Source organism: Pipistrellus kuhlii, unplaced genomic scaffold (assembly GCF_014108245.1).
Source record: "Pipistrellus kuhlii isolate mPipKuh1 unplaced genomic scaffold, mPipKuh1.p scaffold_m20_p_40, whole genome shotgun sequence".
Taxonomy (NCBI): Eukaryota; Metazoa; Chordata; class Mammalia; order Chiroptera; family Vespertilionidae; genus Pipistrellus; species Pipistrellus kuhlii.
The window spans coordinates 2,298,194-2,316,993 of NW_023425541.1; the positions used below are offsets into that span (position 1 = coordinate 2,298,194).

At 44.8% G+C, this 18,800-nt stretch overlaps 1 protein-coding gene across 8 annotated transcripts in view; it reads left to right on the top strand.

Annotated features, from left to right (window-relative positions):
- The window catches only part of EDA (ectodysplasin A), a 484,681-nt gene that overhangs the window by 453,132 nt on the left and 12,749 nt on the right, over nucleotides 1-18,800 (top strand). Inside the window, exons 3-8 of one of the 8 annotated variants that reach the window (XR_006739840.1) lie at nucleotides 2,175-2,198; nucleotides 7,517-7,696; nucleotides 9,252-9,286; nucleotides 10,198-10,249; nucleotides 12,766-12,896; nucleotides 14,629-16,550. Coding sequence is in view for 7 of the 8 variants with exons in the window: in XM_036411452.2 (XP_036267345.1) it covers nucleotides 2,175-2,198; nucleotides 7,517-7,696; nucleotides 9,252-9,286; nucleotides 10,198-10,249; nucleotides 12,766-12,896; nucleotides 14,629-14,880 (674 nt within the window). In the remaining variant the exon portion in view is untranslated. Of the gene's footprint in view, nucleotides 1-2,174; nucleotides 2,199-7,516; nucleotides 7,697-9,251; nucleotides 9,287-10,197; nucleotides 10,250-12,765; nucleotides 12,897-14,628; nucleotides 18,572-18,800 lie in introns of those variants that run through there. The other 7 variants (XM_036411452.2, XM_036411453.2, XM_036411457.2 and 4 more) reach the window with 7 other exon arrangements.

Consider the following 18,800-nt stretch of genomic DNA (forward strand, 5'->3'; position numbering starts at 1 on the left):
CAGTGAAGAAATTGCTTTAGCATATTTGTGAGATTTTGCTGCCTGTGGATTCTTCTAGTATTTTTATGGTTTCCCATCTTATGTTTAAGTCCTTTATCCATTTTCAGTTTATTTTTGTGTATGGTGTAAGTTGGTGATCTAATTTCATTTTTTTCCATATATCTGTACAGTTTTCCCAACACCATTTATTGGAGAGACTATCTTTACTCCATTGTATGCTCATGCCTCTTTTATCAAATATTAATTGGGCAGAGCGGTTTGAGTAGATTCCTGGGTTCTCTATTCTATTCCATTGATCTATATGTCTGTTCTTGTGCCATTTCTGGGCTGTTTTAAGAACAGTGGTTTTGTAATACAGCTTGATATCTGGTATTGACATCCCACCTACTTTCTTTTTCTTTCTCAGAATTGCTACAGCTATTCAGGGTTGTTTTATATTCTAGATGAATTTTTGCAGAGTTTGTTCTAGGTCTGTGAAATATGCTGTTGGTATTTTAATTGATTGCATTAAATCTATAGATTGTTTTGGGTAGTATAGACATTTTGATGATGTCGATTCTACCAATCCATGGACATGGTATGTTCTTCCATCTGTTTATGTCTTCCTCTATCTCTTTTTTCAGTGTCCAATAGTTTTTCGCATATAGGTCTTTTACCTCTTTGGTTAAGTTTATTCCTAGGTATCTTAATTTTTTTGCTGTGATGATAAATGTGATTGCCTTCTTAGTCTCTTTTTCTGTAAGTTCACTAGTGGTGTAAAGAAATGCCATATATTTCTTGGCATTAATTTTGTATCCTGCTACATTGTCAAATTCATTTATTAAGTCTAATAATTTTTTGATGGAGTCTTTAGAGTTTTCAATGTAAATATCATGTCATCTGTTAATAAGGATAGTTTACTTTTTCTTTTCCAATTAGGATGCCTTTTATGTCGTCGTCTTCTCTGATCGCAATGGCTAGTACTTCCAGTACTATGTTGAACAGGAGTGGTGAGAGTGGACATCCCTGTCTTGTTCCTCTTCTTAGGGGAAACGGTTTTAGTTCTTGCCTATTGAGTGTGATGTTGGCGATGGGTTTGTCGTATATGGCTTTTATTATGTGGAGGTATGATCCTTCTATTCCTACCTTGCTGAGAGTTTTTATCAAGAAAGGGTGTTGGATTTTCTCAAATGCTTTTTCTGCATCAGTTGATATGACTATATGATTTTTATCTCTCAATTTGATTATATAATGTATCAAGTTTATTGATTTGCAGATATTGTACCATCCTTGCATCCCTGGGATAAATCCTTCTTGGTCATGGTGTATGGTCTTCCTAATGTACTGCTGAAGCCGATTTGCTGGAATTTTGTTGAGGATTTTGGCATCTATGTTCATATAATTATATATTGCATATCTAGAATCGGCAAACCAGATAATTTCTATATCTGCACAGACAATGGAACAACAAAAAATATTGTATACCCACAAGCATTGTGAAATTAAACACATTAGAAACATGTGCTTTCTCTTTTCTTTCTTTTCCATTTAACCAGACTGAGCCACAGCAACGCATGGCCGGGTACAGCTAGTTGTCAATAAAACTATTGACACTTCCTTAAATTGTCTGTTAACTTATGGTAAATTACAGTAAGAGTTCATGTGGCCCCCACATATACCGTGGTTGCACTGTTTTAATTACTAATTAAATTATGACAAGGAAGTGACTAAAATATTAACTACCGCTGCTCTGCTTCTTCCATGAAAATAACCCTTTTTTCCTTCCAGATTCAGCACATGACACTTCATATCAGCTCCTCGCCTGAATGCATAACTCTTCAGTCTCAGGACTTGCAGAATTATTGGAATGCCGTCCTAAGGTTGTGGAGTTCTGCATTTATGGACATTTTGGCTCTATAGAGAAGCAGCCATTCCCTTACTCCCAAGGCAGCCTGAATGATTTTATCCCTAGGAAAGAAGCTTCCTTGTAACTTTCTTGTTACAACAGGAGCAAAACAATCATAAAAAGACTTGGGAAGTTTGATAGTTGGGAGATACCTTGTCAATAACCTGACCTTGGCATGCGGCTTCCTCAAATTTGCAGTGTCTTGGGGTCCCTCCTATGACTGTCTTGGACAATAAACACTTTCTATTAATTTTCAGTGATTTAATTTTCCATTTTATTTGTGTTACAGGTCCAGTTAAAAACAAGAAAAAGGGTAAGTTCCTGGTTTGATTAAATTGCTGTCATGTCCTGTCTTTTCTAAAATTAGAAGAAAAAGAATCCTGGCAGTGGGATTTCTATAGTCTGGTTGTCTGTTATTTTATTCATTCACATGGGATCTTCTTGAGTGTTATAGATTCCAAAGGGGGGGGGGGGGGGGGAAAAGAGATTGTTTCCAGTGGTTATCCACAAAACATAGAATTGCTTCTCTGGCAACATATGAATGTTGATTTTGTTTTTCTTTCTTGCTCCTTCATCCATACAATTCAGTTTATCTTTCATTTATTTTTACTGGCCCCTTTCCCCTGCCCTTTTTCTTTCTCTTCTTCACCCCCCCCCTTCCTTTATTAAGTCAGTGATCAGGTATTAATCAAATCCTGAGACAGCCAGTAGGGAGTAGGTATATATACTACCTCCTGAGGGATGTCAGTACCCTATTTCTTGGCCTCAAAGTTATCCCTATCGTATATTTCAGATAGTCAGGGAAGGTATTTCTTGCTTTGGGGTTTCAATATAATTTTCTCTGTAATGGAAAAACTAGGCTTGAGTAATACCCTGATCTTTTTTTAAAATATATTTTATTGATTTTTAACAGAGAGGAAGGGAGAGGGACAGAGAGTTAGAAACATCAATGAGAGAGAAACATTGATCAGCTGCCTCCTGCACAGCCCCCACTGGGGATGTGCCCGCAACCAAAGTACATGCCCTTGATTAGAATCGAACCTAGGATCTTTTAATCCGCAGACCGATGCTCTAGCCACTGAGCCAAACCGGTTTTGGCAATACCCTGATCTTTTAGCTTTTCAAAGAAGCTCTAGTTGAGCAGATCCATTATGCCATTGTTGGGTCAGTAAGTCTGTGGTGTGCTTGCCATAGGACTAGCCCAAGTGCTTGCTTATTTAAGGAGAACCCAAAGACAGAACAAGTTCCAAAATAGTTTACAAGATCAGGCAATATGGTTCACTCCTTGGGACTAAAGAACTATTGCAAAAGCAGATCTAAATATCTATTTGTTTATATGTTCTGACCTAGGAAGAAAATAGAGTGAAATTAATCACTTTTCATTAAAATGTTTTAAGTGAAATGATTCTGTCTGTTAAGATTTCTGGAGCTTTATAGAGTACATTATCATCCCCAGACTAGCCACAAAGACTGACTTCAGCTGCTGCCTATCATTTCTCTGAGCACAAGAGTGCTCTGGTGGGTTGAGGTGTGGTGGCCACATGAAAAAACCTGGCCTCCTGTGGACCTAAGCTGAACAAAGCTGGAAACCAGCCAGAGAGCTGGAGCTAGAGAAAAAACCTTTTTCTGTGGAGCCTGGGCATTCACCAAGAAAGTAAATTTGACTTTCAAACATGCAGTTTTTAACACTTGTCATATTCCTTTAAGACAGACATTTTAACAAACCCAGAATGCTCACCTGGCTTGAAGAAGGACACCCTCTGCTCCTAACACAAGCCTGGGGATGACTTGTGTTTCTAATAAGTAGACTTGAGAGCAATTTCTAATCACAGCTACTAGTATTTTTTTTCTACTTGCTTGTTCACTAGACAGTGAATAAGCATCTTATGTTTGTCAAAAGTAGAGATACAGAGATGAAAAAAATGGTGCCTTTCCTCAAAAATATCCCAGTGCAGTTGGAATCATGGGAAGTACACACATAAATAATTACTATCTAATCTAAAAATGCTGTCATCAAGGAATGAACAGCATGCTATGGGAGCACCAAGAAGGCGCAAGTACTAGTAGTTCTCCTTGGGAGAGTGAGAGACCAAACTCAGAAAAAAAGAGTATTTGACCTGTACTTGAAGGATGAGGGAGAAAAAAGAGAGGGGATGACACTCCATCAAAGGGAATAGCATACTCAGTTCTCACAAAAACATGAAAGAGCATGGCATGTTTAGGGAGAAGCAAGTAGGCTAGTGATTTCCCAGAGGGTATGGCATGTGTGTGGTTGAAAGCAGCTCCCAATCTCGGTGTTATCTGATGGGTGAGCCCTGAGAATGGCAATAGAAGACAGCTATCTAGGCCAGAAGCTCTGGAATTACATTCAGATTTCAATACCTCTGCCAAGGACTTGAGTCACTGCCTCACACTGCTACCTGTGTATGGGCCATTACTGGGAGGAGATGCATAGAGGACTTAAACATCTACTTTGGCTGAAAGTGATTTAGAAGCCATTTAATACAAATTTCTATGGACACAGTGAATAGGCACATGCCTGAAGAGTTCATTTAAATTTAGTTAATTTCCATTCTTGAATGAAATCTCTCTTTCTCTCTCTCTCTCTCTCTCTCTCTCTCTCTCTCTCTCTCTCTCTCTCTCTCTCACACACACACACACACACACACACACACACACACATTTTCACTCACTTGCTTTTAGTTGTTCTTTCAACTACTTGGACTTTGCTAATAGGTTAGCAAAATACCCTTTTGTAAAGGCTATATTTAAAAAGAATGTATACTTTCATCTAAGACTACAAAGGATAACTTTCTAAGTACAAAAGTCTCTGGACTTTTGTATCGGAAGTGCTCTGTTAAAATAAGGAAATCCGGAGAACAAATTCAATCCTCTAAAGCCATCTTCTTGGCCAAGGGTCATGCTCCTCTTTGGACCTACTTTCTGCCAGTATGCAAGCACTCTTGACTAAAACTTGGTGCTGAGGAGCAAAGAGGGCCAGCTGCAGAACTAGATCACAGCAAGAGCTTTTCCCTAAATGCCTTCTATCATTTTCATAAGTGAACATTCTTTGTTTACACTGCAACCATTATTCTCTTTGACTGGAGGAGTTTCTGGCTATAATTCCTCCAAAATTACATTAGTAATCACAAGAGAATCACAGTATTAACACCAAAGTTGTACTACCCACAGAAAACCCTCTAGCTTTAAAAATTACTGTGAGGCCTGCGAATTCTGGAACATAGAACAGCCCAATGTGCACCATCTTCTGTGTCTACACAGCCCAGAGAACAGTGAAGGAGAAGCAACCCTTACATTCAGACTAGGGTAGTTTCCTGACTACCAGTGGGAAGTCAGTGCTCCTTAAGGAACCTCAGTCTTGGGAGGAAATTTAGAGAAGTCACTGATGAAGAAACTAAGGCTCCCCAAGAGGAAGCAATTTGCCCAAAATGTGTCCATGGCGGATTTGGGAGCTATGGCTTTATCTCCTGACTACATGTTCTTTCCACGACACTAGTTGGGATTGAAACGGGCGCTGAATGAGACTTACTTGGAAGCTGCCCGAATCTGAAAGAAAATGGCTTTCTTGTTCAGCATCTTCAAATTGGCTAGATCTAGAAACTGGGAAGATACAATCTTTTGCTTCTAAGTGCAGTGAAAATGCTGAAGCTCCTACCTCTAGGTCTTTATGGCAACAGGGGCTTCCCTGGGAGAGAGGCTCTCAGGACCTTCCTTCTCCTGGCAAGGGGCCCCACAATGACCCCATTGTATGCTTAGACATGGACAACTGGCCTTTTGAATATGTTGCCATGGGAATTTGGTTTCTTAAGCATGCAGCATTATTCTTAAAGGAGAACATGCTAAATCAGACAAGATTTTTCTGTCTATAAGGCTGCAGAGCAGGGAATTGGGGAGCAGTAAGGAGGTACCGTATTTTCCGGCATATAAGACGACTTTTGAAATGAAAAACAGTCAACGGAAAAAAAAATATATCGGGAGGTCGTCTTATACGCCGAGTATATACCGAAAAACGTATCCATATGCCGCTAAACGAATTTTCCAACTCGATCCCGCACCAATCACTGCAAGGCTGCTCGGACCGCCTCTCTAACTCAGCCAATCCAAGCAGGCTTTTTATGCATGCAAATTATACATGTTCTATAGCCGAAGCTACACTGTGTTCTAGTAAAAAGCCTGCTCAGATTGGCCAGAATCAGAGAGGCGGTCTATTAAAAAAAGAACTGGTGTTGCCTCGGAAGTGGGAGGTAGTCTTATACAGCAAATATAGACCTAAACCTATGTTTTAACTGTAAAATTAGGGGGTCGTCTTATACGCTGGAAAATACGGTATGTGAGACTCGAGGGTTGTATTTAAAACTAAGAAAGTACCACCAGTGAAGACATTGTGGTGGAGTCTGATAAAAGGTTTCCATTCCTGGGACTTCCACCAAACTGAGAAAATGGGAAAGGGAGGAAGGAGACAGCCACCTGTGACTACCTACAGTGCTTGAATGGGCTGCACAGAGCAGAGGAACCAAGCAGGATGAGCTGCAGGTTTGGGTTCAGTACTGCAGTATGCTCTTGGGGTTGTCAGGAGGACTGGAACTTGAAATAGGAAGATCAGGACTGTCTGAAAGGATAGTGAGGACAAAAAGGGGAGGATTGGGTGGGCTTGATTAATAATACATTCAAGAATAGGAGAATAGGGCCTCTGAAGAAAGACTGGGAAACTGGATTATCTATAAAATAGAGGTTAATAGGTGACAGTGTCTTTGAGAATACAAGGATTGTATGATGGTAACTATTCTTCTCTATCTACACAAAGACCTTAAACTGTTGTAGAAGGGATTTCAATTAAATATACAGAAAAACTTCCTAACAGTGAGGGGTAATGAATGTTGGGACATGAGAGTGTGCAGAATTTCCTTCCCCAGAGATCTTTAAAAATAATACTGAGAGATCAGCTGAGAAAGTAAAGTCTGCTGCCTCCTCCTCAGCTCTTTCTACTCCTAGCCTCTCCTTCCCCTTCCTCTCTTTCTCCCTCCCTCCCATTCCTCATTCCCAGCAAGCACTTCCTCGATGACACCAGTTCCTGCACATCCTGCCTCCCATAGGAAACCTTCCTGCAGCTGATGTTACTCCTAAGGGCAGGCTGTCCTCCTAGCTTTCTCTTCCATCTGCATCAATCCACCAAACAGGAAAGTAAACATGAAAGCCACTCTCTTTGACAATAGCCCAATTCTCAGTATTCTGAAAACTGGCCACTTGGTAATTCAGATCCTTTGGACTCAGCTGAAATATAACATCTTTTATGAAGCCCTTCCTGACCTCTTCAGTATTTTGTCCCCACCATGAATATGGCACTTCTGCTTTCCTGTGACTGTGTCTGTCTCCTCACTAGACTGAGCTCCTTGAGGACCATTTATTTCTATTATCTTCAAACCCAATTCCATAAATGATTATTCATGAAAGGAATGGGGGGCAGGGGGAGAGAAATGTGTGACAAAGGTGTTCACCTCTTTAATAGCAGGAATTCTCAGAGTGCTGACTATTTGTCATTGCAAGTCCATTGAACTGATAGTATATCCTCACTCAATAACTACAAATAGAACACTGACTCTTGTTTTTCAGGAAAGAAGGCAGGACCTCCTGGGCCAAATGGCCCCCCAGGACCTCCAGGACCACCAGGACCCCAGGGACCCCCAGGGATTCCAGGGATTCCTGGAATTCCAGGAACAACTGTTATGGGCCCTCCTGGCCCTCCAGGTCCTCCTGGTCCTCAAGGACCTCCTGGCCTCCAAGGGCCTTCTGGTGAGTTCCTATTTTCTCTCCCCCCCACCCCCAAAGGCTTCTTTACCAGTACTTTAATAGAACAGGGATGGGTTATCCTGGGAGCAGTTTCAAATGCTTCTGGTGGTATGGCTGTGCAATAAAAAATACAGGTCTCCTAGCTCAGTGTAAAATTAGAGATTAAACAAGCCAGTAGGATCTGACCTGCTCTAACTTCTTGTTTATACCAACCTGTCCAGGAGACACCCGTTCTTGACCTGTCTCAACCCTTCTATTACAAGTTCTCCTTTACTTTAGGCCAGTGGTCAACAAGTTCATTGGTCAACAGAGCCAAAAATCAATAGTACAACGATTGAAATTTCTTTTGAGAGCCAAATTTTTTAAACTTAAACTTCTAACGCCACTTCTTTAAAATAGACTTGCCCAAGCCGCGTGGTATTTTGTGAAAGAGCCACACTCAAGGGGCCAAAGAGCTGCATGTGGCTCTCGAGCTGCAGTTTGCTGACCACGGCTCTAGGCCTCCCTATAATGGGCTAGTAGACTCATATGAGCCTGAGACAGAGGCCCTGAGGATTCACTGAACTTCCTGTAGGAGATGGATTGGGTCTGCTCTGATTGCCAGCATCTAATTCCTGTGCTGATGTTGATATGGGGAGGAATGTTCAGGACTGGGCAAGATACCAGCCCTACAATAGTCTTATCCCATAAATTCTAAGATCACCTTCTGAGAGGTAGATAAGTAGTTGCTGAGAGTCAAGGAGTTGAAAACTTATGAATCACTCAGGCTATGGGAGAAACAAAACCAGGCATCAAGACCATCCTGTCGAGGAATCAAGTGCTCCTTGTACTACATCCTTAGCCAACCGCATTACCCGTTCGAATAGCATTCCGTCTCTTGGCATCTTTCCCTGTAGGCCCAGAAGGGCATCCAAGAAATATAGATGCAGATCCAAAACTACCTAACTGGATTTGACAGGAGTCAAATTGCCTGGGCTTGGGCCAGTTGTTATTTCCCTCTCCTGCTCTCTTTCTGTATCCTGAGGTTTTAAAGAAATGAACTCTTTACATCCGACTTCTCTAGGTCAACAAATTCTGCAGCAGGACTCAGATTCTTTGATTCATAGTTCAAACAGGAATGATCAGTGTTACCGTGGCCACAGGAGATGGAGTTGGATTTTTTCCCATTTAATCTTTCCATGAATATTAATCGAGCACTTTCTATGTGTAAGAGTTATTCTTGTTCTCATGTAGTTTATGTCCTAGAGGCAGAAAGAGATGATTAAAGAAGCAGGATACTTACAAATGGCAATGCACTCTATGAAGAAAATTAATAGAAATCAAGCAAAAGGCTAAAGACTTGTCTCAGGGTTACACAGTGACAGGAATGCTCTTTCATCTGTCTCTGTGGGTGTCAGTAGGACTTGCTAGTCAGGGACAAGTGACAGACGAAAAGGGTGTCCTCTCCCATTGCAAGGCTTGGCTGCAGGGATCACAGCTCCCTGCCATTGGCTCCCTGGGTGAGGAGAAAGGGAAGTAGGAAGAGTCAGTCTTCTAATTGGCCTGTCCTCTTTCACAGGTGCTGCAGATAAAGCTGGAACTCGAGAGAACCAGGTTGGCTGGGCATTGCTCTCCCTGGGGAGGAGGGAAGGCCACAGACTAGAGCCACCTTTGACTTTGCCACCTATTAAATTTGCTCAGGCTTTATTTTGTGAGGATACCCTGGAGGTTCTGAGTTTTTTTTTTCCCCCTCAGAGCCACTCCTATCTCTCTGAATACAAAAGCTTTGCCCCAGGGTCTGTCTTTAACTCAGGGAACTGAGTTCTCCCTTGGCCATTTTCCCCATTCCACAGGAGACTGAGGGTTACCATATCCACACATGGTAGACAGGTAAAATGAGCTACTGGCAGGCCCTATTCACCTTGGCCTCCAACTCCACAGGCCACTCCAGACACCATGTCAGCACCAGACCACCTGGGATCAGGAGCTTAGAGGGTTAAGAGTACCTATGTCCTCAGCCAACCAGCTCCAGGCCATCCCCAGCCTTAATTGCCTGAAGGGCACCTCCCTAGTCTTTGAGCTTCCTAATCTGTCTTTATTGGCAGGTTCTGCTGCCTGGCCTTGTTTCATCTTAGCCTCCCTCACTACAGCTGTTTGGCCACAATTAAACCCACATAGCAGCTGCATAGAGCGTGATGGCTTCCAGGGCAATTTTGTATCCATCACCTCATTTGATCTTCAAACATTCTGTGAGAGAAGCCAGAAATTTCCTAATCCCCACATTACAGTAAGGAAAACAAGGCTCAGATGCATCATATTTGGTAGCGGTCACATAGCTAGGAAGTGGCCAAACTACAAAATCATATTATCCTCTTGTCACACTGTGGTCACTAGCATCCTAGGATGGGGAGAAGGATCCGAATTGGAATCAGAAAGGAGACTAGAAGTCAGAGGTGGAAACTGGTGGCTAAGTGAGCAGTCATTTCTCACAGTGGTTCTTCTCTCTATCCTTGTCATCCTCCCAGCCAGCTGTGGTGCATCTGCAGGGCCAAGGGTCAGCAATTCAAGTCAAGAATGGTAAGAGTCAGAGTCAGCTCTGTAGATAAGAGGAGCTGCTCCTCCTCTTTACTCCCAGCTTCCAAATAATCACCCAGACTAGTTACTCCCAGACCCCTGAGATACCCTGGGCACTAGGGGGCCATTCTCTATTCCATTTTGCCCTCTGCTGTCTGTCCTGGGTAATTGCTTGCACCACGACCAGCTGCAACACCCAAATTGCAATTAGAAACACTGGTGAGGAAGCTGAAAGGGACTTGAGACTTCATTTAGATGAAATGGAAATGTTAGGAGATGGAAGTGCTGTCAGAGTCACCATGGGATATGTGTAGTTTGATCAACATTCTCACAATACAAATCAGAGAAGGGAAAAACTACATGACTTCAAATAATTGTCTGGTAGGTCTATACAGGGAGGTGATGAAGGGCGGAGGGGGCATGTTAGATTCTCCAGGAAGTATGCCATGATAGTGTCTATAAAAAGGGAGAACAGGTGTAATGAGGTTAAGAAACACCAATTTAATGTAATTCCTGCTTTTAGGAGATGGGGAAACAGAGTCCCAGAGAGATTGGACAATACCATAATAAATCATAGTGCCTTATATTTGTATGGTACTTCACAGTTTTCAACATGTTTTCTTTTTTTATTTTATTCGATCTTCACAACAACCCTATGAGGTAGGTATTAGCTCCTTCTTACAGAGCCAGAAACTGAAGCTCAGAGAGGTTAATTAATTCACCCAAGATTTCAGTTAAGTGTAGAAGCTTGGATTCAAAACCACATCTGGCTGACTCTTTCCACTGCACTATGCTACTTCAGTAATGTATGTGTACACACCACTAAGTGATTAGGTTAATTTTCTTCCCCAAAGAGACATTCACTAAATAAAAATGTTTGAAATAATGTCCAATCCCCAAGATGCACAGAGCCTTAAATGCATGAACCCCCAGGAGCCTTGGGAAGCAGCAAGCCAGTCAAGATGCCAGATGCGTACGGAGCTTGGAGGGGAAGGGAAGGGCTGGGCTGAGAGTATGGACACAGTAAATAAATGTTAAGGAACCTACTACATGGGGACAGCTTTGAAGAAGCCAGTCAGTTTCGATCTGGCTGGGCTCAGCTTTCTTAATGACTGGGCTTAGCTACATCTGGGACTACCATCTGGATGCGTGCCTCAGAAGTGTAAGTAGAAGCAGAATGGCATCAAAACCCAAGCAGTCCTGCTGGAACCAGGTGCCTTAGGCCCTAGGACTCTGGGTGACCCATGACCACCATCTGTCCAGGAGGAGTGAAACAGACAAGAAATAGACATGTTTGGGTGTCTGGATGGGTGGCCTCTGTATTTATTCTGTGCCAGAATCTACTGATTTTGCTCCCATTAGCACATCACAAGACTAGTCCCAGCCCCTCTAGGCTAGATCCCAGTAGCAGTCTCTGCTAATCTTCACTTGTACCAGGAGCAGAAGTGAGGAGCTAAGGGTAGTAGGACATAAGCAGAGTGTATTTGAAGGGGTTGAACCAAGGAATCTCTTCCTAACTCCTATCCCATCATCACCTCAGGGGAAGATGGTCACCTTTTCCAGAAGGCCAGTTTCCTCATGCCTTAAAGAGGCAGGCATCCTGAGACTAGCCAAGGATGGATGTTCAAAACATAACTTCTTGGGTAGAGAACAGATGGCTTTTCGGGGGAAAGGCCCCATAGGCTTGGACTTCCTTCTCTTGTGGTGGGAGGGCACCCCTCCCCCCGCAGGATGGAAAAGGAGCTCTTCATCCTCACATGCTGGTTCTGTGTTGGGCCAAGGACAAGGCAGTATGGTAGCCCCTCCACCCCAAATGGGGTGGGACTGAGAGACAGAAGCTTTGCCAGGGGTGCGTCAGCTCCTAGACACCGTTGCCATCCTCTTGACTGGTTCTAATGCTGCCTGGCAGTCTTCCCTTCCCTCTCATAAATACCCTTCTCCCCCATGGGCCTTATTACTGGTAGTTACACTCTCTGGCTGCCATGAAGTTACACCCCTAATCCCTAAGGTTCTCCAGGTCGACAATTCTTGGGCTCAGTGGTTTCCTGGGGGCCCAGAGAGGCTTTTCAGAAAGGAGTGGGTGTGGAGGAATCTCTTATGGAGGACAAAATCCATGAACCTATGACAGGAAAGAGATTGAGGAATTATGGCTGGTGAAATCAACTGGCATTATAAGAGCTAGCCTGCCACTCGGTGTCTGAATTTTGCCTGTGCAGGCCCCAGAACAACAAAGAAAATTGGTCTGTGTGCCCACTCTCTTCTTACTCCCCACCTACAATTCTAACTACAAGGTGTTTCCCTGACTCCTCCTCCTACTGGATGGAGGAGTCAGGGAAAAAGAGGAAGACAAAACAGGCAGACCCCCTGAGCTTGCAAATGCTCTTCTTAAAGCTTGGCCTCCTGGGCTACTCTGGTTGCATAGGGATGGGGTGGAGGTTGTGTACAACTTTATAATTCTTGTTTCTATTGCCCAGATTATTCTGACATGTACTGAGTGACTGCCCTTCTCTCATACTGAGATCTTTCAGGTGGAGTGCTCAATGACTGGTCTCGCATCACTATGAACCCCAAGGTGTTTAAGCTACATCCCCGCAGCGGGGAGCTGGAGGTACTGGTGGACGGCACCTACTTCATCTATAGTCAGGTAGAAGTGAGTACGGTCTTAGGCCTAACTCTTCTTATATACAGAATGCAGATCCCGTGCAGGCCACTTAGGGGTCCTGTGGAGCCAGCCAAGACCAGCCTGCTTTGGTGGGTGAAGGGCTGGGGGAACCATATTGGGAGGGAGTTGAAAAGAGGAAAGAGAGAAGGGAATGTTTAGATTTTTTCCTAGCCATATATCATTGAAAAACTGAAAAGAAGTCCCTCTCACACCCTGGCATTGATTCCCTCCTGCAGGGCACCAGGCCCTTGCTCTTCCCCATCCCACCCCACCCCCAGGTTATTTGGTTCTACTGCCAAACTTGAACTCTATCTCAGTACATTCTTTGAAAGTTAGTTCCAGGGATGCTGAGAACCCATTCCCCAATGTTGCTGGGTCTGCAATGAAGAATGCTCCTGTGGACTTGCTCTCAACCTCAAAAAAAATTCTGACTATCTTTCCTTGTTCTTCCTCCCATTTATTTCTCTACCTTCTGTTTCTCTGTTATTCTTGCCTCCTTCCTGTTATCATTCTCCCAGCCCTCTTCTCCCTCTGTTTTTGTCCTTGTCCTGCCCAGGCATACTGCCTATCTGCTTCCACCCCTGTTGGTTGCCTCCACTGGATGGCTTCTATGACCTAGGAGGTAGATGAGCCTTGAGTTTGGGGCTTCTATGGGATGGGCAACAAGCAGGCAGATTATAGCAGGTCTGTGGAGCCAGCAGAAGGGCCTCACAGGGGAGTGGCCAGAGAAGGTGGGTTAATAGGTATTTGCTAAGTCCATCAAGCATCCTGGCAGAGATTGAGTGCTGACCCAAGAAAGTATATGGCACCAGAATGCTCTGATCCCTCCTCTAGAGCCCATGGAGGAAGCAACCTTTGATAGTGATTTAGGGTGAGAGATGAGGGTCCCAATCCCCAGGGGGTACATAAATGTATTATAATTCCAGTGTCCTATGGAGCATTTGTCTTAAGCTCCATTTGGTAGGGGATCAAAGCTTGGTAATGAAAGATGAATTAATTTTCTGGGTCTAGGAGATAATTGGGAGAAGCCTCAGGCTTTGGACACCATGCAAACTGGGAAAATCCCCTTAACACCAGGCCATTGAACATAGGTTCGAACTTCCTCCTGGCCACAAAATAAAGTTAGGTGCCTGGGTTTTGCCCTTCCAAATTCTTGATCTCATTTGTAGTGGATAGCTCTCCATCTCTCTGGATCTGTTTCCTCAATTGTCAAATGAGGGGGCTAAGAGACACTGAGAATGAGTGAGAGAAATGCAGCAGGGGCAGGGACGGGCTTCGAAAGAGCTGAAGAAATGGCAAGTCATCACTGTTCCCTCTCTGGAAAATCAGTGACTTCTAACTTTATCTGCAAATAGTCTTTGGGGCTTGCAACTAGAAGTTAGTTTGCATTCATTTGTGTCCATAGCCAGGGTAGAGGAGGGTGGGTAAGGCGTAGGGGTGCTTGGGAGAGGTAAAGAGATAAATAAGGCAGGGTTCTTGCCCTCAGAGTTTACAACTGTTGTGCTGTTGAAAGAAAGATTTGCTCAGGCACCTGAGCCCAAAAGAGTAGGGGAAAGACAGAGTATAAGCCCATCACCCCTCCTTTCCTATCAGCTAGCTAGCATGCCTTCAGGTGGTATTGTCCTTCCATGAGGTCTACTGGCAGTTTGTCATGACAGGGGAGGGCCCCATCCACCCTCTTTCCCTCTCCCCCAATCCCTTCTTGTTGCCTCTCACCCAGGTATATTACATCAACTTCACTGACTTTGCCAGCTATGAGGTGGTGGTGGATGAGAAGCCCTTTCTGCAGTGTACCCGCAGCATCGAGACAGGCAAGACCAACTACAACACTTGCTACACCGCAGGCGTCTGCCTCCTCAAAGCCCGGCAGAAGATCGCTGTGAAGATGGTGCATGCCGACATCTCTATCAACATGAGCAAGCACACCACTTTCTTTGGGGCCATCAGGCTGGGCGAGGCCCCTGCATCCTAGATTCCCCCTATTTGGTCCCTGCCTGTGCCCCTGCCCTAGGTTTGGGAGCCAGGATCCCCAGAACCTCGAAGTGCTGCTGTGGAGTGAGGCATGGGTGTGATGCAGCTGCAGAGAGAAAGGCCCCAAGGCTATTTATTCCCCAGTGACTCTAGGACAACAAGGCCTGCTTGCCTTTCCCGAATGACCTTGAGTTATCAAGACAGTTGCTGAAGCCCCAGGGTTTACATGAAGCAGAAGTGGCTTCCCTGTCTCCGTGTTGACTGGCTTAATGGCATGACTCTTCAATCTCAAGGCCCCTGATATCAAAGTTGTCATTTGTTGCACTAAAGTGAGGGTCCTGGGAAGCAGAAAGAGAAAGCAGAGGTATCCTCCAGACTGGGGAGTGAACCCTCTTTGGGGTGGGGTGGGGTAGGGTGATGTGAGGTGGGAGTGGGATCAGAGGGGAAATGTCTGTGCTTGTGGCAGAGACCAAAAAATAAACCTGCTGAGCAGGTGACCTGGGAAGTGGAAGCATTCCTGCTGCTCTGCCTGCAGCCAGCCAGCAGGTCAGAGCTCCTCCCACATAGGTAGAGCCAGTGCAGCAACTCTCCAGGCTTCGGGGACAGGAGGTTTGCTCTTCCTTGGAGTGATTACAGGCAATGACCACAAACCTGCCTACATAGGAACCTGAAGCCAGGCTTGGGGCCACATGTCTTTCACTTTGTTTACAGCTGTAGGCTCAGAAAACTCCCTGGGATCCCTCCCAATTGCCCCCTTTCCCAGCCTGACTAGACCTCCTATGTCTTTCTCCACAGAGCTTACCTCTGTCTGAGACAGGTGCCTAATCTGGGACCTGCGCTTATGTGATTCTGGGATACTCTTGAGATTAACTGGGCACAAAGAGAATCTTCTTCCATTTAATAAGCAACACAATATTTATCTAGTTGATTTGTGTCTAGCATCAAAGTGTTGGACTGGGTGACCTCCAGAAGTCCCTTCAAATCCCAATATTTAGGCACCTCCTTTAATAGCCTACTAAAATCCCCAACCCTCACCTGCCCCTGGGCCTCAGCAAGGCAGAGCTTTTCTATTAGACCTAGAAAGGAGAAGAGGTGGGGATAGGACAGGGGTTTTTCAAGTGGCTTCCCTATCTTGAAGCCAAGCGGCCAGTCACCGAAGCCTTATCTGAAAGGGTAGCAGCTGATGCCCTGCTTACCTCCTGTCCTGTTCTCTGGCTTCAGAAAGCCACATAACAGCATGGTCAGTATGGATTCCAGTGCTGCTTCCCTGAATCAAGGCTTGGGAAAAGCTGGGGTCTAGGCATTCTGGCAGGGTTCTGCCCTCTAGTCAGGCCCAAAGATACCATTACCACCTCCCCAAGCTTCCCAGAGATCATATGGTGGGACCATACAAGAGCCTTATTTCTAAGTGCCTGGGCCCAACCTGGCTCCTTGGGTACATGGTCCAACCCGAAGCTGGGAAGGCCTGTCTTATATAGTCTGCTACTCTTGCTTATGAAATAAGAAACAAGTTACTTTTGAGGAGGTGGGGAATAGGCTTCTTTGGGCAGCTGAAGTTTACCAGGAAAAACAGGTTCCGAAGTTGTGCTTTCTCTTTCTAAGCCACTACACTGCTGGGCCCTTCAAGGATCAGGGCAGGAGGCACAGCCATTGTCTGGTTGCTAATGTCAGGTGAAGCGAACATGAGGAACGGGTTTGGCCGGGCTCTTACAGAGTGCCTTGGACAGTCCTCAGGTGTAGCAGGAACAGATGAGAATTTCTCCTTAAAACTTGGAGAGTACTTTATTATCTCCTTTGATATTATAAATCCTATTGTTTTGAGGAGGCTCAAGAGAGTTTAAGTGCTTTGACCAGGATCTCACCCACTGAAGTCACAGGCTGGGGCTTCATCCAGCCAGTTTGACTCCAACACTATTCCATTGCACCTCAGCTTTGTGTTGAATCTGGGGTCCTGAGGGAATCCAATAAAAATGGTAATATAGACCCTAAATCCATGTGGGTTCTAGGGAGGGACCCTGAGATGCTCATTTTCAAGTTGTCTTGATTGTCAGAGGCTCTGTGGCAAAAGAGTAGGGCATTTCCTTGGGAAACAGACATCAGACTTAGAGCTTTTGTGTCCAGAATAACTGTCTTGACACCAGGTCCAAGCAGCAGGTACCGGTACCCACAGAACTTAAACCCCTTATGTTCTTTCACCCACCAAATAAACCAAGCAACCATTACATATGGAGCCCCTACTGCAAGTGAGGTCCTCCTTTGTTACCCTACGGATGGGCTGCAGGAGCTGGCCACTCCCCATAGCTAAGTGACTCCTTATCTCTTTCACCAAACCATACAGGTCTTTGTACTCCCAGGGATGGAGGGAAGAGGGAGGACTGGTTCCAAAAAGCTGTGATAAGAGGAAAGAAAAAGGTTTCCTAATTGTGGCCCTAAAGGACATTCTGATACCTATCCTATTCTCCAGATGATAGGGGAGACAGGATTCCCATAAACCCTTTATTCATTAGGAACCCTCAAAGGGAACCCGAGACTGAGGGAGGGGAGGGGGGAAGCAATTGGTAGCTGGGGAGCCTTGCTGAAGTGAAGTTATTGACAAAGTAGTGAAGCAATTTACTAATAAGAGAATATGGACATAGATTAAGCATTTGAATTTATGCTGACATGAGTTTACCAGAAGGCCAAGTCTTGCATGGAGAACAGGACAAGGGCATTTGTGAGCAGGTAGATAATAGGTTTGAAGGAGAATTGCATGGCAGGAGCCTCTGCCAGTTGCTTGGGCTTCAACAACCAAAACTGACACAAAAATCAGCTGTCGGGGCTGCTCAGTTACTGGTTCCCTGGAAAATGTAGTCTTTGCCTTATTTCCCCTTCATCCATCCAGAACCAAATTTCTTTTGCTGAGCAGGAAAGGACTAGAAACCCTGCAAGAGAAAAAGATTTTGATCCACACGAGATTATGTGCATTTTATGTAAGTTCTGATGGATGCAAATCGATTCAGAGAAATTGAGTGCTAGAAAGGACCTGAGAGGAAATCTAGCCCAACCTACATTCTACCCCATGTTACTCATGTGGAGACTGAGGCCCAGAGAGAGAAGGGGCCTGCCCACAATGAATGAGCCACGACTCAAGACTCAGCAGAGTGAGGGGGTGGAGCAGTCCCTGTCCCACACAGCCCCCTTCATTCTTTCACTCCCAGACTTGAGGCTAAAAGTGAAAGCCCCCTTGAGGAGCCTGGGCAGGCAGGGAGAGAGAAGCTACAGCCTTCATCAGAACTCTTGCTCCTCTTAAGGTGCTCTCCCAGCTCCTGCCTCTGGACTGGCCCAATACCTGAAAGTCCTGAGGCCACCTTGGCACTGCCTCCGGCCTGCTCCTTCCTGGAGTCTCCCCTAGGCAATGTGAGCACAAAGAAGGAACTAGATTTTTTTCTTTTATTCTGTGTCAGAGATCACTCCAAGGGGAGTCAGGGTGTATCATTTCTTTATTTAAAAAGCTTCCAGCTGCGGTGTAGGTGTGGACTTTGTTGTGAGAGTGGCCAGGAGCAGGCCAAGTGCTGCTTTGGGGGTCAGCATCCAGTGTGAAATACTGTGTATATAAACTATACATAATGTATATAAACTGGGATGTAAGTTTGTATAAATTAATGGTTTATTCTTTGCAAATAAAGCTTTCCCACCCCCCTCTGTTTTTGAAATCAGCTTGAGCAATTCCTACACACTAGATGCTTTTATGCAGGTGCTGCCTATGAGCCAGAAGAAAGCCCAAGGCACCCATTTCAGAGGGGCAGCAGAAGGAATGTAGTCTGAACTTCCTGGCAGGTACCTCACCTTCTCTCTGCCCCAGACCACATGCCCTGTCCCCTTTACCTTAGGTCTTTGCACTATGTACAGTCATTACATGAGGCAGGCACCCAGGGCAGAGGC